The sequence below is a fragment of the Acanthisitta chloris genome, unplaced genomic scaffold (genome assembly GCF_000695815.1).
Source record: "Acanthisitta chloris isolate BGI_N310 unplaced genomic scaffold, ASM69581v1 scaffold7288, whole genome shotgun sequence".
Classification (NCBI taxonomy): Eukaryota; Metazoa; Chordata; class Aves; order Passeriformes; family Acanthisittidae; genus Acanthisitta; species Acanthisitta chloris.
In genome coordinates this window covers 1-19,442 of record NW_008686411.1, presented here as the reverse complement: position 1 = coordinate 19,442, position 19,442 = coordinate 1, and the positions used below count along the sequence as shown (strand labels likewise).

Sequence of the window (19,442 nt, the reverse complement as noted above, 5' to 3'; positions counted from 1 at the left end):
AACCAATTTCTTCCGAGGGTCCTAGGAGAAAAGCCAAGCTGCATGTTAAATGAGAGTGACCTTGCTAGCAAGATTTAGATAGCAATACATATGACCTTTATTTGTCACATTAATTTGAAACACATGACACATTCCAAGGTATAACTATGTTCCTGTGGATACTTACTCGCATATATATATTCAGAGACACTTTGTAAGGTTTAAGATCAGGATAGATGGTGACAATCCGAAACAGCACATCCTGTCCTGGTTTATACATAGATTTATCAGTCTGGATGAACACAGAGATGCTCTTTGACATGAACATCAAGCTGGTACGGTTAGAGAAGACGAGCCGCCCATCAGCACGACCTTCCACCAGCAGCTCATAATTCCCAGCAGCACTGTTCAACGGCAGCTTGAAAGAAAACAGTGACTCTCTGTTAGCTATCCAAAACATTCTTGAAGATATTACCATTTTTAAAACATCTGACATAAAGATCTAATATATTCCTGAACTTGTCAACTTATTCTCAAAAAGAGAAAGGGCATTTTTTTCAGGGCTTTAAAGTGTTATTTCAACAATTACCTGTAAATGTGTTATCAGAAAGAAACATCTTTTCAATATGTTTGCACCTAATTTAAAGTAGTAATCAGGTTTTCAACAATGTAAGTATCTATATATTCATATACAATTCATAGATTCACAGACACATTGTGCTCTCTCTTTTCACAGTTACTTAGAAATTTCTTGGTTTTTATAAAGGAGCTAATATTTTTCTGACTTCATCCCTTTTTGGTAATAAACTTTCCAAAAATAAAAGATCTGAAGAAGGTAAGTGTGAGAAAGATGAGCAGGACAGTAACAGAACCTTGCACTTCTTTTTTTACAGTCTTTAGCTTCATGTCCTATGGGGCAGAAAAATCAAATACAGAATTAATATCTCACTAGCTAAGATACTGCTTTTCAATAGAAACCTCACAAATTTTGTCTAATTTTAGTTTAATGATTCATAATTACAGCACATAATGTGACTCATCTAGAAAGAAAATATTTTCAGAAGAATGATTATTTAAGAAATAAAGGACGAGACATTTTATATGGTTAACATATTTAGGATAAACATTGAAGGCTCCTTCAGTGCTGGCAGAAAACAGAGATATCACTTGCAAGGAAATGTAGACCACATAAAAACATAGTAATCATGCACAGGTTTCTCTCTCTCTCTAGTGGAGAGACAGACGAAATCTAGAGGTCATAACTCAAATGCATCACTTCATTTCCTACAGTTAGCTGGGAGGAATCCCAGTCACAGGGGTTGAAAGTCTCAAGGCAGAGCTGCTGCAGCACATGGGAATTTCACGTGAGCAGAGCCTTCACAGACACCCAGTGACACCAGGGACATCCCAGCCCAGATGTTGGCTCCTGTACAGCCAGACTGTCTTTTTGAAGAAGGAAAAGGGTTTGAACACAGCACACAGCTCATTCAGTAGTCCTGTTTTTTAAGCTTAAGAGTCACATGCTTCTGTTTGGAGTTACGACAGTAAATCTGGAGCAAAACCTCAGAAGTTAAAAGACAACTAAAGCAGACAAGCTTGCATTTTTTAGGATAACATATGGAATTGAAGCACTCCTCATGCACTGTAATGAAAATTACAGCTGTTAACTCACCAGGCACAGCACTTCAAAAGTATCCTACCAAGCCCCATAAAGAAAGGCTGTAGTGCTGTCAAAGCCCATTTTAACAGTGCACAGTGAGGTAAAAGGAATTCACAAACAGAGAAAATGTCACAGGGTGATAAATGAGGTAGATGCAAACGTCTGTATCAAATACATTTCCTTCTCTGTGTGTTTACTTATAAAAGGGAATCAACTACCATTCCATCCCTCTCTGTTGACTTTCTGTTTTTAAAAACAAGCCAGGATTAAAAAAAAAAAACAAGTCAGGAAGGGGAAAAATAAACAGGCTCTTTTTCACCCATGAGCAAGCATATGATGACACAGGAAGAAGATAATCCCCTTTTAAAATCTGGACTTACATAACTAAATTTTTGGTGCAAAGTTCCACACTAAAACAAATTCTGCATTTTCTTCAGCTGCAGGTTTTCATACACGCATTGCCAAGAACATATGATTCACATATTTCACCACTCTACAACTTCCACGCCAAGTATTCTGCAATATCTTAAATAGGAGGAACAGCCTTAGTTGCCGCATCCGTCAAATATTACCTCAAAATTATTTTATTTAGGAATTTTACTATTTATTAAAGAAGATGTGCTCCCTAAAAAGTAGGTGGGATTCCCTACAAGACGTCCAGGACACATTATAATCATTCAAAAGCAAAATGTGGGAAAATAAGCTTGTTTTGTCTCATCATAACAGTGATTTGTGCTCTTACAGCATTATTTTAACATATTTGCAAGTATTGCCTTTGATTTCTTCTTTAGAAATCTGTAAGTGGCATTTAAAGACCTCTTATATTTCCTTGTATCTCTTTCCGATCATGAATAGTGACAGATAGCATGGATTGCTCCATAGATTTTTCTATTTTTTATATTTCAAAAGATCTTTCCTTCCTGATACATGGTGACAAAACTGCCCATTTGAGGTCAGAGTCAATGAAGTCTGCACTGCCATGGCAGTGTATTAGGACAGCTGAGGTGCAATGTAACCCACCTTCTGTTTCACACATCCAATGCTAACAGAAACAGCACTAATACAACACTTCCAGAAGGTCACTGCTACAATAACAGCAATTATTTACCTCAGTTACCCCACCAACTCCTTCCCTAAATGGTTGTTTCTCAACCCGAATATGAGCAAAGCAGCTTTTAACACTAAGTGGTAGGAACTTGCTGTGAAAATATTTTATCTCAGTCAAAACATCCCCAAGTGAATGGTATTACTATCCCCATTTTGGCACTCCTAACACAAGAGACACATGTACTTCTCTGGACCACACCAGCCACCATCACAAGCACCTCAGACAAGGCAGTTACTGTTTCCTCTGGAAAAGATGAGGCTGAATCCAGAAACTCATTACCCACCTTCTGCTACAGCCAACTACACTTTGGGCAAAATATAAGTCTACTGTGGCTATGTGAATTTGAGAAAAAAAAATTGCTATTAAAAAATAAGTCAGTTTTCATCCCTTCAGGTAGCAATGAGAGAGGGAGGAATTCACCCTACCTAGTTTCAGGTACTTGGACACTAAGACTTGGCCAGATTATATTAACTTTTTTTTCATTAACAGAATTTTCTATGTTTGCTAATATACAGCTCATACAGATGCATTTCAACCTAGTAATCTTCATAATGTTGAGCTGATAATTGTTATTGATTATCCATCTATCAAACATTTCCAGAATATTTAACCAGAGACAGATTTTATTTGAGATCAAAATTTAAACCCACTGGATTTTGGGATACTCAGACTCACAGAGGACTTTGGTAAAACTTTTCCCCTGACATAAATATGAAACTCTTTAGATTGGGTTTTCAAGATGAACATCCAGGATTATAAATTCAGGATTCATATACAATTCAAAACACACTTTTGTTGCATATTATATACTTTCACTGAATGTGCACTTCCAAATCCTTACAAAGACTGTGCACATATATATTTTTGTTTTAATATTGCTCAATTATTGCTTTGTACAATTCTTTCAGCTCTAACTGAACCTCATGGTGTGTCTGAAATACAGATGGAGGTATCAGCTAGTCAAAAAAGCCACAAAGCTTATTTCTGTGTTCAAGTTTTATGACAGTTTGTATTGATGCTGGAAATCAGCTCCCAAACCCTGTAATTACTTAAAAGCTGCAGAGCACTTGACCTGAAATCATCTTGGCTTATTGGTCAGTAAATACACTCATCTGAGACTGTGAAAATAGCTGGGATTACATGCAAAATACATCATCTCATCAACAACAACTGATGGTAAATTACAGAGAGTCAACATTTTCTGAGGAAGGAGGAAAGGAAAGAAATACTTACTACTGGAAGAACAAGTGTCCCAAAGGAATCTGAATGCAAAAAAAAAAAGAAACATCACACTGTCAGCAATCTGTAAGATTACTTATCATAAATTTACCAAAACATCAACATTGTCAGGTTAATTAGAAGAGCAGTGCTCCTCCCACTTCCCACACTGCCCATAATACCCACTGGACAAACAAATTCCCTTGATGCAGCTCTGGAGCTCAGGGCACATGGATCATCCAGCCAACATACATGCAATGGCTGTGACTGGCTGAGCAGCTAATTAGCCTGTTAATTGCTGCCAAACACTGCCTAGATATGAAACTAACACATACAGCCTGGAGCAACTGCTGCATTAGTCCATATTGACATACTGTGTTTATACTTTCTTCAATATCTCATCCCCCCCACAGTTATTCCTCCCAAATCCTCTCAAGACTACTGTCAGCCACTGTCACAGATTAAGGGATAAGCAGCTCATCTCCACAGACATGTGAAGGAGCACAAAGGAAAGACAGCAGATATGGAACCTAAATAACAACCAGCCCCATGCCAAGGGAGCACTCAGCTCATCACACACCCATTGCCACAAGCCCAGAGTGGGAAACCCCAACAGCCTAGTCAGAGACTTGATCCCCCAACCAGCAAACTAATTCAGCAGCTTCCTAACAATCACTACCATCCTAAACCTGCTAAAAGAACCAGTCAGAGATGAACAGCCCAGAAAAACTGAAACGCAGGGCTGCACTTATATAATGGTCTGAGGGTACCAACAGTGTCTCAGCCAGGAGCTGCCTGAACAAGGTGGGTATGGTTTGGCACTGTTGTCCTTGAGAACAACTCCCCTCTCAAGTACCACTGCCCTAAGACCAAAGCAACCCTCTGCTGCTGCAAGAAGTTGATTGTGCAACTCCTTCACATGTAACAGAAACCCAGGATATTTCGTACTAATCTCCTCCGCAGTTTAATAGGTGACTATTTTCTATAGTCATTTTTATCAACGTTGACAACTTTTCTAGAAGGAATTTTAAAAAAAGAAGCAAAATACTTTAAATCACACAATATTGCAGAAAGGCAAAGTTGCAATAAAATGCCTTAATCCTGGCCATTCTCTCTAGCAATAACTGACTCCTCTTCACCAGATACATCCACTCCACCAGCTCCTCGCCTTACATGGTTGATGGAAGACATATGATACCTTTCCCAGGGTTGCAAGAGCATGAACTCCAGTCTACAGCAACATTACTTCTCTGTATGGTGGGGGCTGATGTCCCTGTTCTTCACTTAACCATTTTGCTTTGCATTCACATAGACTGAAACACTTTTACAATCCATTCAGTCCTCTACTCCACCTGAGTTGATATTTTCCATTATTCTGCAGCCCAGATAAAGGCTAAAATTTTCAAAACCATGCACAGGATTTACCACCTTTAAGCAAAGGAGCACCCAGCAGTGCACCCACCCAGCACCTCTTTGTATCAGCTGGTGATGCTGTGCTTGATGCACCCCTCAAGAATGGGGTTTCCTCTCTTGGCTGCCAAGGCACCCTGCTGGCTCATATTGACTCATATTTTCTTCTGTTGATCACATTCAGTTGGACCTTTTTATATCTCCTAAAAAGCAATGACTTTATACCTATCTTTTACTCAACTGCCTCATGGAGTAAGCAAAAAAAATAATTAATTGATTTATGTCCTTCTTGACCTTGGATATGAAAGCATTGCAAGATGAAGTAGTCACTTGACCTCTGAACCTCAATAAACTTTAATTTTAAAAGTCAAGGAATTCTTTCCTTTGACAGTGGCAAACAGAAGGAAGTCTCAGTGAACTGAACACAGGTTGTTCTGGCTGCTGCCAAAAGCACTAAAAGGAAAAATGCTGTCCAGCATGTACCATCTATTCAAATTATAACCTGAGTTAAACCAAATGACTCACATCCCACAAATGAAGTTTGTGGGTAGCACACTCCAGTACTTCATTCTGGTATTCAAAAGCTTAACAGGGATGGGCTGTACCAGGCCCTAAGGAACACAGTTCTTTTCACAACATGTTTATGCTGCTGTTAAAACTGCAATTTTTTTCCAACCATCCCTCTCTCCTGGAATCATAGAATCATCAAGACTGGAAGAGGCTTTTAAGATCATCAAGTCCAACTGTTAACCTGTCACTCTGCTGTAACCCCTAAACCATATCTTCCAGGACCAGATCCAGACACCTCTTAAATACTTGAGAACCAACCCATGCAGCCATTGACTGAGCAACCCCACTGGCCTTTGAGGTTTTCCAGACAGGAGTCTCTGGCAAAATAAACATTTTTCTCAGTATGCAGTGGAGAGGACACTCTGCCTCACTGCACAGTGACAGAGAATCTCACACTCAACCAAGCTTGCTTGGTGCCCAGGGCTACAGAACAACTATCAACTACAAGAGAAGAACTACAAAGTCCTGCAGAGTGCCTGATCCATAGCCAATGTAAACCCCTCTGGACTCACTGATACATTCCCAAATCTACCCAACAACCCCCTGCCCAAACAACCACACTAAGAGAGACATCATTTTACCTAAAGGAAATTTACATCTTCCTCACTCAGGAGAGATGGAGTTCCTGTTAACTAGGAAGAAATTTTTAAGGGATTATATTTCACTGGTAGAAGCACCTACATGTAGGGTAACTAGTGATAACAGAGATACTACGAAGTTACCTTCCGAATTTTTTCTCAGTTGTACACTGCAAGCCTAACCCTTCTCTAGTTTCTGCCCATCTGTGAAAAAAGGCTGGGTTAAAGCTGGGGTTTGTACAACCACAACCCATAACACTATGTCACCAGGGAGAAAAAATAACCTTTGTCACTGCTGATAATTGGTTATCAACAAGGAACTAAAACTTCTATTTTATTACCATATGCATCTGAGTGCATATGCACGCGGTTAAATATTTCTACACTTTCTCTAATCTAACCCACAGAGCTAATTAAAGCAATGGTTACAGCAGTGACTTCAGTACCCTGAAGAGCCACCAAACACAAATCTGATATTCATACCATAGCCCACACCACGGGATATCTATTTCCATCTTTACCCATTCCAGTGCAAACACTCTAGTACCCACACACCACACAGGTAGAGCAGTGAAGGGAACTGCTGCACATCACCCTATGCAGCATCTACCAGCTGGCAAAGCAACCTTGCAAGTAACAGGGCAGGTACTTCACAGCCTTCCCATCAGGGCAGTGCCTGCTTGCCTCCACCTGTTCTAAGAACAACCAGCATGCAAAAGACAGAAATATTAAGGCAGAGTTTCTTTGGCATTCCCAGGCATGAGAGACCTAACATCAGGTCTGAAACAGATACAGATGTGATGCAGAAGGGGCTAGAGATTTAAATCAGTTACTTTGTGCAACTCAGAAAGCATTTACTTTCTGAAGCAGTGATAGGGAGGTAACAGCCTCCCTGGCTGCCATGATAAAGCCCAAAGCACTGTCTTATTCCCAGACAGTGAAAATCATAAAAGAGGCTCCAGGGCATGAGGTAATCTTCCAACTCATGTCACTACGTAATTATTTTGCTAGGAACTGAGCGGCCTGGGCAGATCTGAAATTCTTTGGCATAGCAGTGAATTTCCCTGTCATGCAAGATTTTCCCATGTTCTCAGAGACTCACAAGCTGCAGTCAATTCCCTGGAGCTCTGCTCAGCTACACCCAGGGATGACTTAGAATGTGCTCAACAAGAGCCATAGGCAGAATGTTTCCTTGATGCCAATGCTGAATTGCTGAAATTCACCATATTTTTCTGTTCACTTGATGATAAAGTTATATTTAATCGTACAGCAATCTCAAGTTTATAAGGAGTTAACCACAGTCCAACAGCTCGCACATGGCACTGCTCTGCTATCATACAGCTGGACACTCATACCCATGTGCAGGGTGTAACACTTTCACATGATTTACACATGAGATCAGTCGAGTCCACTGTCCCCAGAAACAGCAACAGTTGTCACCCTCCTTCAACACATCCCTGCAAGAAATCCCTTCAGTTATTCAATACAGCTCCCAGTGACTACAGGTAACTAACTTGGGGCAGAAGAAGTAAGTACAGAAAGGAGCCCGGAACAGCTAAGATGCCTACACCAAGAATTGCAGACCACAAAACACTTCCTCCTGACTCATCACATCTGCTCTCTGCAGCAGCAGGCTAACCAGCATGACTGCAATGGGCCACCGAGGGGAAAGACCAGGCAAGACCACGAGTCCCTGCTACTTCAAGGGATTAGCTAAAGAAAACGTCCAGCTGGGAGCCATGACCTATCCGTAGGGGAAGGCTGTAAAAATCCAGTGGACTGTTCCAGACTAATCTTGAAGAAAGCTAAAAAACAAACAACAAAAAAATCCCGACAGAAGTCGCATGAGCCTGCAAGAAAAAATATCCTTCCTCATCACTTGCAAAACCATTTTTTTCACAGAATTCCTGAAGATTTTACTGCATTTGTTCAATTAATACTCCATTGAGAAAATACATGGAAATACAGTGGAAACAAGGGCCACATTGTCCTGCCTCCTTTTCCACAGAGTCCTTGGCATTTAGGACTGTCCAGAAGAAGAGAAATCAAAGACAGTGTGGTATTGACATGTCACCAGCATAGATGGCAGGGGGAAAACTGTCATCTTTTTGATGTATATACCTTGCCACCCTGCCATTTGTTGAAGCCTAATAGTATTAACACCAACAAAGCAAATAGAAAAAAACCCTACAGAACCAAAGACACGCATGTTTCTTTAGACTTATGAACAGCTGCACTTCTAGCTCTTAAATAAATAAACACACAAATTTATTAAATAAATAAAAGCACTGCTGGCTTCTTAAATTCTTCCCATTGCATGAGCCTGACCCGAACCCAGAAACTTATGGTACCCTTTCCTGAGCTGACACCACTAGCAATAGGACTAAACATCAATGTTTCAGCTTCCACTCCCAGAAAAGGACAGAGGTTGCAGAAAACTGACTGTATTGCTTGGCACAGTGAACAAGAGCTTGTGCCAATATAAATCAGCACAGCCTCTCACTAATTTATACAAACTCAGGACTTGACTGTATATTCTAGCTCCTGTGGCAGGTATTGCTACAAACATACTTTTGCACTTAAACTTTTCTATCTACATCCTCATCCTCATCTTAGACCTGTGTGAGAACAGAAAAAAGGTAACTGGAACCACTTCAGACTGATTTACTGAAATGATGCCATGTCTTTCTTCTGGCAGCTGTGCTCACATATCCATGCTTAAGAAGTATTTACAGAAAAGCATTTTCTTTGCAGTGGCAAATGGAATTTTTTTCTACGGAGGAGTCTATTTCAAAAACTCACATTAGAGAAATAAAAAAAAATGTTCTTCAGTGTCCTTCCAGGTTTTTATTCCTATCCAAAATACATACTATTTTTGTGTTTAAAAAAAAAAAGGCACATAAATACCAAGACTTAAATTGTCCAGTGTCCAGGGAATGAATAAATAACTTTTTTTCCTAAAAGAAAACCTGCAAATCAGTTGAGTCCACAGTTTTCCTTAAATGTGTTATACTCCTCATCTATCAGCTTAAAACTGGCACCCAAATTAGCACTATTTAGTTACACAAATAGCCCAAAATACATAGTGTGAGCCACTGCTGTTAAGTCATGGCTAAATTTGGGCCGGACAGTAGGAGGAGGGGCAATGCAGCACTCAAACAGGCAACAGGAATTGCCAGGGAACGTCAGTGTATGGGCTGACATCCAAAGCCAAATGAGGCCAGCAGGCCTGTAGCAAAGGGGTATACACTTGCTCCAAAAAAGCCTTTTAAACCCTTCCTGTCTGCCAGCACTACACAGACCTCCCTCCACAGCCACTCATTACCCTACTCCCTATTTCCACCACCCCTTCTCCTTTTCAGTACTTTTTGCAAATCTGGAGGCTAAAAGCACTCAGCAACTATAAAGGGACAGAGAGAGGCAGGGTAGCAGTGGTGCCTCTGGAGAAAGATGTAAAGGACCAGGAGGAAAAATCTGAACTGGCCCAGAATTTATCACCTGAGAGTCTGGTCAAGAGACAGGGCACCACAGCTCTAAGGGACAGAAGAAAAGCAACATGCATAGATGTTTTTGTGATTAAAGCCATGTTTTACCAAACTGCAGTTGCTAGCAAGTTCTAGCTTCAGTCTGCAATGCAGTGTGTAGGGATATTTTCTTGATAACCAGGACAATTCATGACCAAATGAAAAAAAGCCCTTCTCTGTCTAAATACAAAGGGGTTTCCCCCAATGTGCTTTTCTATATGATCACAAGAGTGGGGGAAACAACCACAAAAAGCACAACCAGAATCACTCATGGCCAGGACAGAATAGATACAGATTTATCAGAGGGTATGAACAGCAGGGCCACTGTCCTTCCTCTTCTCTGCCCCCTGATCATAGCATTCCCTGCATCTTTCTACCTCACATTGCAAAGGAGTAGAGGTACCTCCCTGATTGTCCCTTCTGCCAATTTAGTCATTCTTCTCTCTTCAGCACTGTCAGACCCACCCTTGAGGAACATCATAATCGCTTACCCTCCCAGACCTACAGATACTGCAGATGCTGGGCACCTCCTCCCCTGCCCTGCCACATCCATGATCCCTTCCACATGCATGAGCCATGTTTCCTGCACACTGGCCCTTTTTAGACTTACGTCATCATTCAGACATTTAATTCTCCACCCAGTCTTCTGAAGTAAAACAGCCAACTCTATCATTATCACTTTCAGCTGAGTAGTCAGAGAGCAGCCAGTTGCAAGAACACTTAAAACACTCTGGTTTTTTTATCTCAGATATTGCACGCTGGGTAAGAAAACAGAAGAGTTTCATATTTCTAAAACTAAATAATCTCTTTAATCAGAGACCTTCTGACAGCTATCCAGCCACTACCATCACAGATGCTTAAACTCAAGTACAAGCTCTTTCCAGCTTTTTCTTGAGACGAGACTAAGCGTCATCCATGGGCTTTTTGTCATGCATATGACATTATCTCTGCCTACCCTACCCAAACAACTATATTGCCATACATTATAAACTCACAGCTGTTAGAAAGACAATTTTTGAATACTATACAGAAAACTTTATTGACATCAGATCCAGTCTATGAAACAGACAATTCAGAATAAACTCAGACTTAAGCTTTTTACACAACTAAATGGAAAATGAGGAAAATGAGGCATTTCATTCCCTTGGTGACTACACACAAACACAAACTCACAGGCATCTGCACATCCTGCTTTCAAGGCACTACTGACTATCATTATCCATTCTGATGTCCATGAAATAAACACAGACAAAGCCACTATTACTGCAATTTAAAGCAGCTGCAGTTTTTATTCAAACATAAATCATAGGGAACTCATACTAGGACAAAATGTGGCCAAGCCTGTCAATGGCAGACACTTGGCAGTATTAATATCACCCTCATCACATCAGTTGCTGCAATTGGAGTAAAATTCCAAGTCAGGTCACCTCTTAGACTCATTCACTGACAATCAAATGCCCAGAAATTATTTAAATTTCCTCTAAGAGGGAGTGAAAGAAGAAGGTTTGTTTTCATATAGGTTTTCTTCTATTTTTCTGAAATACATTTGGAGTCTATGATGACAAAGCCACGTAACTTTTCTGAGATGATAAAATTATTTCAATATATAAAAATATAACCAGAGACTTCCTTCACTGGTATCTAAAGGCAATGTAACTCCACAAAATAAGCATGTGGAGCTCACAGCTGCACCTCCAGGAAGCTGGAGAAGTGGTCTGTCATTGTGGCCACATTTTCTATGCACATACTTATTTGCACTGCAGTGAATCTAGGTGAACCAGCGTCATCTCTTGCCGTTTGCCATTCAGCCTCTGTTGATAGGATCTCAACTCTCCTTCACAAACAGGTAATCAGGGATAGCAGAGCATGGGAACCAGGAATGCTGCCAGTCACAGGAGTCTCATGAATGGAAAAGTCACCTGTGTATCACTGGAAACCCACGAATCCCAACTGACTGCTGTCTCTGCAAGTACTTCTATAACTTCAGCTTGGATCTCCTAATTAGTCACCACTATGGATATGACCCTAGACCCATCTGGAGATCCACTGTTAGGTCCCACCCTTTTCTCTTTAAAGCTACTTTTTATGTACCTCACAGTACATAACCAGGTGCATAGCACACTTTTGCTGACACCTCACCCCCATTCCTTCCATCTCTCCTCAGATGTTTTCCAGAATGTAGAACAGACTACCAGGGCCAAACCAAAGTCTGTTTGGCCCAAGGTCCCATCTCCAGCAATGGCCAAGGACAGACATCTGAACAGCATAAAACAGGACAAGTACACAGTGACCCTTCCTTGGGTACTCTTCCCAGACTATGAAATCTGAGGCTTGGGGCTTGAAAAGCCAGAATGAGTCTCTTTATACTGGACCAGTCTTTGATGGATTTTTGCCTCATAAATTTGTGTAATCATGATTTCCATCCATAGTAACTGGGACATGGAGTTCCACAATTCATTTTCACCTTATGTGAAGGCCCACTTTCTTCTGTCAGGTCTGAACTTGCTCCTGAGAGATCTCTGATCTTTCCCTCTGCTCTCTCAAGAATTTCTCCAGTTGGTTCACAGCCTCCATGAGGAGTGCCACAAATCAGACACAGCATTCCCTTCCCCAGGATGCCTAATTAGGGCTGTGAAGATTACTAGAATACTTTTTCTCATAGCTTATAGAAAATATTTCTGTGTACACATTTGCCTTCTTTTTTGAGCACCACAGTACTATTTACAAGCTTTCACCTTCTGTTACCTTTAAACCAGCACCTAGCCCACAAACATACCCATTCTCTGCAGGACTCCTGTACCACTTTGTTCCCCATCCAGTAAACACACACTTTTATTCCTCAACAAAAGCACAACTCTGAAGTTTCTCTAGTGAATCACACTCCACTTCTTCCCCTAATCACTTCCAGTATTGTCAAAATTAGTTCAAAATTTAATCTCCCAGCATCCTTACCCCCCCTTCACTGATCTCATAAACATTCTCCCTTTTTCATCCATGTCAATCATACTGAGCAATAGTTTCATGGCAACCCATTTCCAGTATGAGCGTGAACCACTTAGACCTACTTGGTGAATATAATTTTCTGTCCAGCCACAAGCATACTAAATAAAAATTTCATGCTGTCCCCACTTCCCCAGCTGGCTTGACAGAGTGCCATGCCAGACTATCAAAAGCCTTTGTAAAGTCAAAATACAGCAATATCCTGCTTCTTCTCCACCTACAACCCCTGCCAACCCACAGTTACTTCTCCACCTACAAACCCTGCCAGCCCATGGTGGAACACATTTTATTTGCAGGTTTTCAATCTCCCAGAACCTCTCTCTCTTCACTCACGCTTTCAAAACTTCACTAGCAGGTTCAAAATTATTTCAACCAATTCCCTAAACATTCTACAGGCAATTTTATCAGGCCTAAACATCTATTTTACCAAAGTACTCTTTAAACTGTCTCTCCCCTTTTGATGTCTTAATTCTCACAGATTTTCCATGGCAGTTAGTTGATCCTCTTAGTGAAGACTGAACACTTACTGCCTCTCAGCATCACTAACCAATGCCCTTTTCATCAGAGTAGCAAGCCACATCCTTTGCTAGCTTTCTTGTTACCAACATGATATTTAAAAACCCTGCCTTATTATCCTTCACATTCTTTCCTATTGATGGTTTGGCCTTTCCAGTTTTGTCCTTTCTTACCCATACTACTTCTTTAAGCTCAACCTTTGTAATCTGATTTTTTTTACATACGGTTTTCCTTTTTTCTGTTGGTTTTTTTAGCCAGTGATGAGATCGTGTTTAGTTACTTTATTTCTCACCTTTCTGCTCTGCTAGGGTACTGTGTACCTACCCTTTTAATATGAATCCCTCAAGAGCTTTCTCCCTTTGCTTCCCATGCTTCTTGTTTCTGATAGCATCTTACCTCACAATTCTTCTTATTTACTTCCATTTTGCTGCAAATGATTTAATGGGCCAGTTAGCAGGATGGATTCAACAAGAGGCACAAAAACCTGGTTGCTTTTTTTCTTCTTCTATGTCCTCCAGCAGTATGAAAGCCTGTAAGAGAGCACCTTCTACTCTACTAACTTCCTAGTCTCTGGATCCAGCCCCAACACCTCCTTCCCAAAAACCTTTCCTTTATTCTGATTTTGCAAAGGTTATCTGCGTGTCCTGGCTATTTGACAACTTATTTTTCACAAGACACAGCTATCCATGCTTTTGGAGGTGGAGATTATGGATGCAAAATCATGAAACTCCTGCTCTCTCACTGTTTGGCCTTTTAGGCATTGACGCGAAGTCGGCAGAAAAGAGATATCCCACTAAACTGCCAGCAAAACTCTTTACCCCCCAAATTTTCAGCACAGATTTTGTGGTCACCAATAACTCAGTCATATTATTCTGAAACTAGGTACTAAAATAAGAGAGGCAACTCAAGGTTAACAGCAGCAACTGGCATTCTTAGGCCATTCATTCCCATGTAGGTGTTATTTTACAAGTTACTATTCCTACTGTTTTTCACTGGTTCACACAGTAACATGGTCAGAACTCTATTACTAAGAAGGTAAAACGTGCCTTCTGGTAAAAGCAGATTTCCCATTGTTTATATGGAGGATCACTACATGTCTGAGCTTGATAAAAGTTCTGACAAACTATCATGTTTCACAAATCCTAGTTGAGTATTCACCACACTCTAGCTCAGTCACCTCTGCTAACATATGAGTTTACTCCTCTTTAGAAATACAGAAAAGCAGTGCAAATTAATTAACATGTACAAGTAACTTACAAACAATGCATACTACTGTAAACCGAATTCTTCAATAACTTCACAAAGTAGTTCTCACTTATCATGCCTTAAGTACATTATGTTGTACCTTAAATACCAGAAACTCTAACTAAATCATTTTCTTAAGACTAAAAACCATTCTGGCTGTTGGGTAAATGATGACACTTCATTATACATGAAAGCTTTCCTTAAAACTAATTTTTTTTCCCCAACTCATATGCTACTTACTTTTTCCCAATCATTCTAGCACCAACACAGAAAATACTTTTCAGAACCTCTCACAATTAAAGTATGAAGTTTTCCATACACTAACACACACGGCAATGTCTGGGCAGCAAACCCTGTAAGACAACACTTCTTGCCAATTCAAACATCTTTCTTGATCAATGACTGGATAAATATGCATGGCAAGAGTCACCCTTCACTGTAATAACTGAAAATCAAGCTATTCATGCAAGAAATTCAACTTGCCTGTCTGTTATTCCCATCTTTTTGTTGTTGTTGTTGTTGACCCAGAAAACTCAACAGCTCCAATTGCACACAGGCCATTGTTACCTTTTGAAATCATTTTCAATCAGGGTAAGGATCTTTCTGATACTGCATCTCCACAAAAAGTGTGCCAAGCCTTGGTACAGTGCACAGAAATAGCTTTAGTTAGTGCTCTGTGTTTTTCTGGAGTCTGCTGTAAGCAATAGAAACCTGTTCTCTCCTGGTGACGCACTGACTTGTGTTTTTTGGGCTGTGGTTGCTCACACCAAGTTTACCTGTAGCAGAAATCTTTTGCTTGCAAACATTCAGTTGCTCTGTTTTCACTACATTTAGCGCAATAAACTTAATTTCTGTACCAAAACATTGGTCTTAAACAATCTCCCTTGCTCTACAGTACATTTGGATTCTGGAATGTTGAGCCAAGCACAAAATATCAGCACTCCTTTAAACATATGTGCATGCACACTTTCTCCTTCCCTCCAAGGAATACCCACTGGCCACTTATTAATAAATACATTTACCTTCCCTTTGTTCTTAAAAAAACCCCACAATAATATGAACCAACCTTCACTCCTAAAGCCTTTCTCTAATGGACAACTTCCCAAGAATCACTCAGATATCAGAATTCCATTTCCAGTAATATTAAAACTGAATATTTTATCAACCATCAGAGGGCAGCCACTCTATTTCTTATATAAAGCAAGAGTTACATTATAGAAAGAAAAAAAATCCTGTGCCTTTAATTAACAAGATCCTTTTATGGAGTTAACTCAGAAATTTAGAGCAGCACATGTATCATATTGAGTTGCTGCTTGAGAACCATGGGCAAATCTTTAACTTAGGGCAACTGCGTAAGTACCTTGCCAGACAGGTATGTAATAGCTCTAACACTCTGAATTTGGCCTGCAAAATTAAGCATCCCTAATAAAAACTGTGTCCCTCAGCCTGCCCTCTGTCTCCAGCATCCGATTCCAAACTCTGCACACATCTCAGTTCCATCAGCACAAATGTTTGCACACCACACTAGGAAACCTGTCTGCCTAAAAAAAAACATTCAAACAAAATTAAAACTTTATTTTTCAGCCAGATCAGTTTCTCAGAGCAGTTAATCCTCTGCTTTTGCTGTCACCACGCAAGGAAAAATACAGAGCATAATTGAGCCAGCTTAGGCAACAGTGCCACTGAATTTGCAGCGTAACCAAGGGTGGTGATCAGTGACAGATAAAGCAACATTTTCTAGGCACTAATATATGCAGCAATGATGTAATTTAAAGAAGATTTTGTGTGCTTGGAGATATGCTTGGGTTTTTTCCTTCAACTGCAACAGCTGGCCTAATAAAACCTCCTCCAGTCTTCCTTCAGTCACACATTTAGACTAGCTCAGCTACAATAATACCACTTCTTATTTTATCTTAAGGTTTTGTTCTTCAGTGAAGAATCTGAAGCCTTAGGATCTTATTCTGACAAACTGCTTTTGCTTCTCTCTGACAACTTGCTTTCTCTCTGAGTCAAAACTGATCCACTCCTGTTGCACCTTTGCATACACACGTTCAACACTACATCCTCTGTTACATGGCAGTTCCCTTGCTCCTGGCCCAAAACAATTTTACTTACACATTTGTTCACAGAGAACAAATGACTACCAGATTGTATAACTTGACTATAAAAATGCACATACTAAATGCTAAGAATTTTGCAAGAAGAAATGCATGGTATACTCAGCATCTTTTTTTTCCCCCGTTCCGTTTATCAAGTAATAAAAAAAAGCATGGAAAATTCAAAGAAATATTTAAAAGTGAACAATAAATCCATGCACTTCAAGTAATGCACTATAGCATTTCTCCATTTTCCTCACTGCATCCAGTCTGATACAGTGTCATACCTGTTCCTGATCACCCACTGTTCACTCTGTTTCAGCATCTCCTAGTGTCAAGCATTGTTCTGTGTGCTGAGCAGATAGAGACATTCACATATTTTCACAAGCTTGGAATTACCATTTGTTTGTCTGCCTTTTAATGTTAAAAAGTACAAAAAGGGGCAGGTTGAAACTCATGCAAGGCTCCCTGAATTCGATGCTAAACCAGAACATAAGTAGGAAATAAAAGCCAGTGTAGTTGGAAGAAGAAGAGGAGAAGACAGCTGTTTTCTTATGAAAACAAAAGTTTTTGAAAGAAGAAAACAACAAAAAACAGTTGGTTTAGGTTTGTTTTGGTTTTGTATCAAAATACTGCCAGGAAAGATTTGAGAAGGAATTGTGAACTTAAAAATACAAGCTCACTATGAACAGCATAATAAATACATCAAAGTTATTTTCTCCACAGAATAAAAATGTTCCTTTATCCTTTATCCACTGCTGAATCCTCCACTCTGTCTAGTCCTGAAGGTTCGGTCTGTACTTCTGAATAAGCAAAATCTAAATTTGGCAGGTAGCATGTCATAGAGACTTAAGAATAAGGACTCCAGGCACAACAGCCAGTCTGTTTTACTCGCATACAGATTTTAGGTGCAAGAAGATTTGCCTTCCTAAAGTAATTGCCTTAGGCATACATCACGACAACTATTAGCATTAGATTAGGACACAAACAGATCAAGTGTATACAACTGATTTGAATCAGAAATTAACACAGATCAATTATTTTCAATTAGCCATACCACTACATACCCTCAGGTTTATACTTTCACTCTGGTGCTGGAGGACATACACCTGATAATAATGAGTGGATGAGCAATACCTAACCTGAAGTAAAACTGCAAATGTATAGTTGTGGAAAACTTTTTGAGAATATTTGAAATAGCAAGAAGAGTTTTGATCAGATATGTTTTTCTGCATCATGGGGCCATAAATTTTTTGGTCTGATCAAATACACTCCGTCACACTCAAAGCCTCAGTCTTCTCAACAGGTTGTGAAGAGAGGTGAACTTTCATGAAGGCTTTGAAATGCAGGTGTGATGCTTCCAATGAAGGCATCACATTAACTGTAAGACATTAATAGAAGAATTACTCAAACAATAGAGGAAGTGCATTATAACAGGGTAGATTTTTCTAGGACCTCATACTCGCCCCAGACTCTTTACTTTTAACAAATAAAAAGCTAGAGTTTGGGTGTCATTTATATTGATTCATACTAAGAGCAGTTTGAAAGCTGGACTACTCATACAAGATATTTTCTTTCTCATAAGGACAAATCTTAGGCAGGACACCTCTATGCTTCTGCTCCCAGCTGACCTTTCTGAAAAGGAACAGTGTCCAGGATATCTCAGCACTCCAGCTATTCAGAACTGCCACCACATCCTCTACTGCTGCCTGGTGGCATAGATTAAATCAGCCTGCTCTAAGGTTCACTTATCTTCAGTCCCCAAGCAGTCCACAGTTCAGTTCTTAATCCCCAAAAATTTCTGTTTCTTCAAATGCACAGAGCTTCCAAGAAGCAGTGTCCAACAGTCACCTCCAGTTCCCTGCTGTCCTCAGGTCCTCCCTTTCCTAGGGCATGAGAAGCAGCTCCAGTTGCTGTATTACATTGTTTGTTCCACCCTTACCATTCTCCCACATGCTTCCACTTTGCACCTTAACAACAAACTACCAGTAAGCAACTCTACTTCTTCAGTGGCCCCACTACATTGACCAAAATGCTTCCTGGCTTCTCAAAAACCTCACATCCATCACACTTTGCTACTACCTGATTCTTTTCAGAGTTTACAAAGAGGTAGCACACCCATGGAACCACCCACTATCCAGCTCAGCTGCCCACCTGCAAACTGAGCCAGCAGAGTACAAGGCTGTTTTCCCATAGTGACTCCTACTTGGTTAAAACAAAGTTTCTATTTTAGTACCGTTTAGAAGCTGTGATATTTTGGGAGCAACAAAATATTTGTGTGAGAAGGCAAATATAAATAACTTCCAGGCCAAGCCCATTCTCTTACCTTTCTCAAAGACCATCTGCCTGCTCAGGATGGTCTCGTTATCTCGGATCACTTCTCCCCTTACGGTTACCTGTGCTGGGCTATCCGGCAGCAGAGCTACCCCAACACTCAGGTTTGCTCCAGGCCTGATGTTCCAGGGAGCTGCCACCAGGAACGTAGGTCTGGAAAATCCGAAAGGGCAGGGAATGAAACACAATCCCCCCCAAAAAAAA

General features: G+C 40.3%; 1 protein-coding gene across 1 annotated transcript in view; it reads right to left on the bottom strand.

Annotated features, from left to right (window-relative positions):
* Nucleotides 1-19,391, bottom strand: part of CD109 (CD109 molecule) — a gene marked incomplete at its 5' end in the record, with an annotated part of 72,499 nt that extends 53,108 nt beyond the window's left edge. Inside the window, 4 exon segments of the mRNA XM_009080107.1 lie at nt 1-21; nt 167-397; nt 3,981-4,009; nt 19,231-19,391. Of these exon segments, the coding sequence (XP_009078355.1) occupies nt 1-21; nt 167-397; nt 3,981-4,009; nt 19,231-19,391 (442 nt within the window).
* Nucleotides 19,392-19,442: the final 51 nt, after the last annotated feature.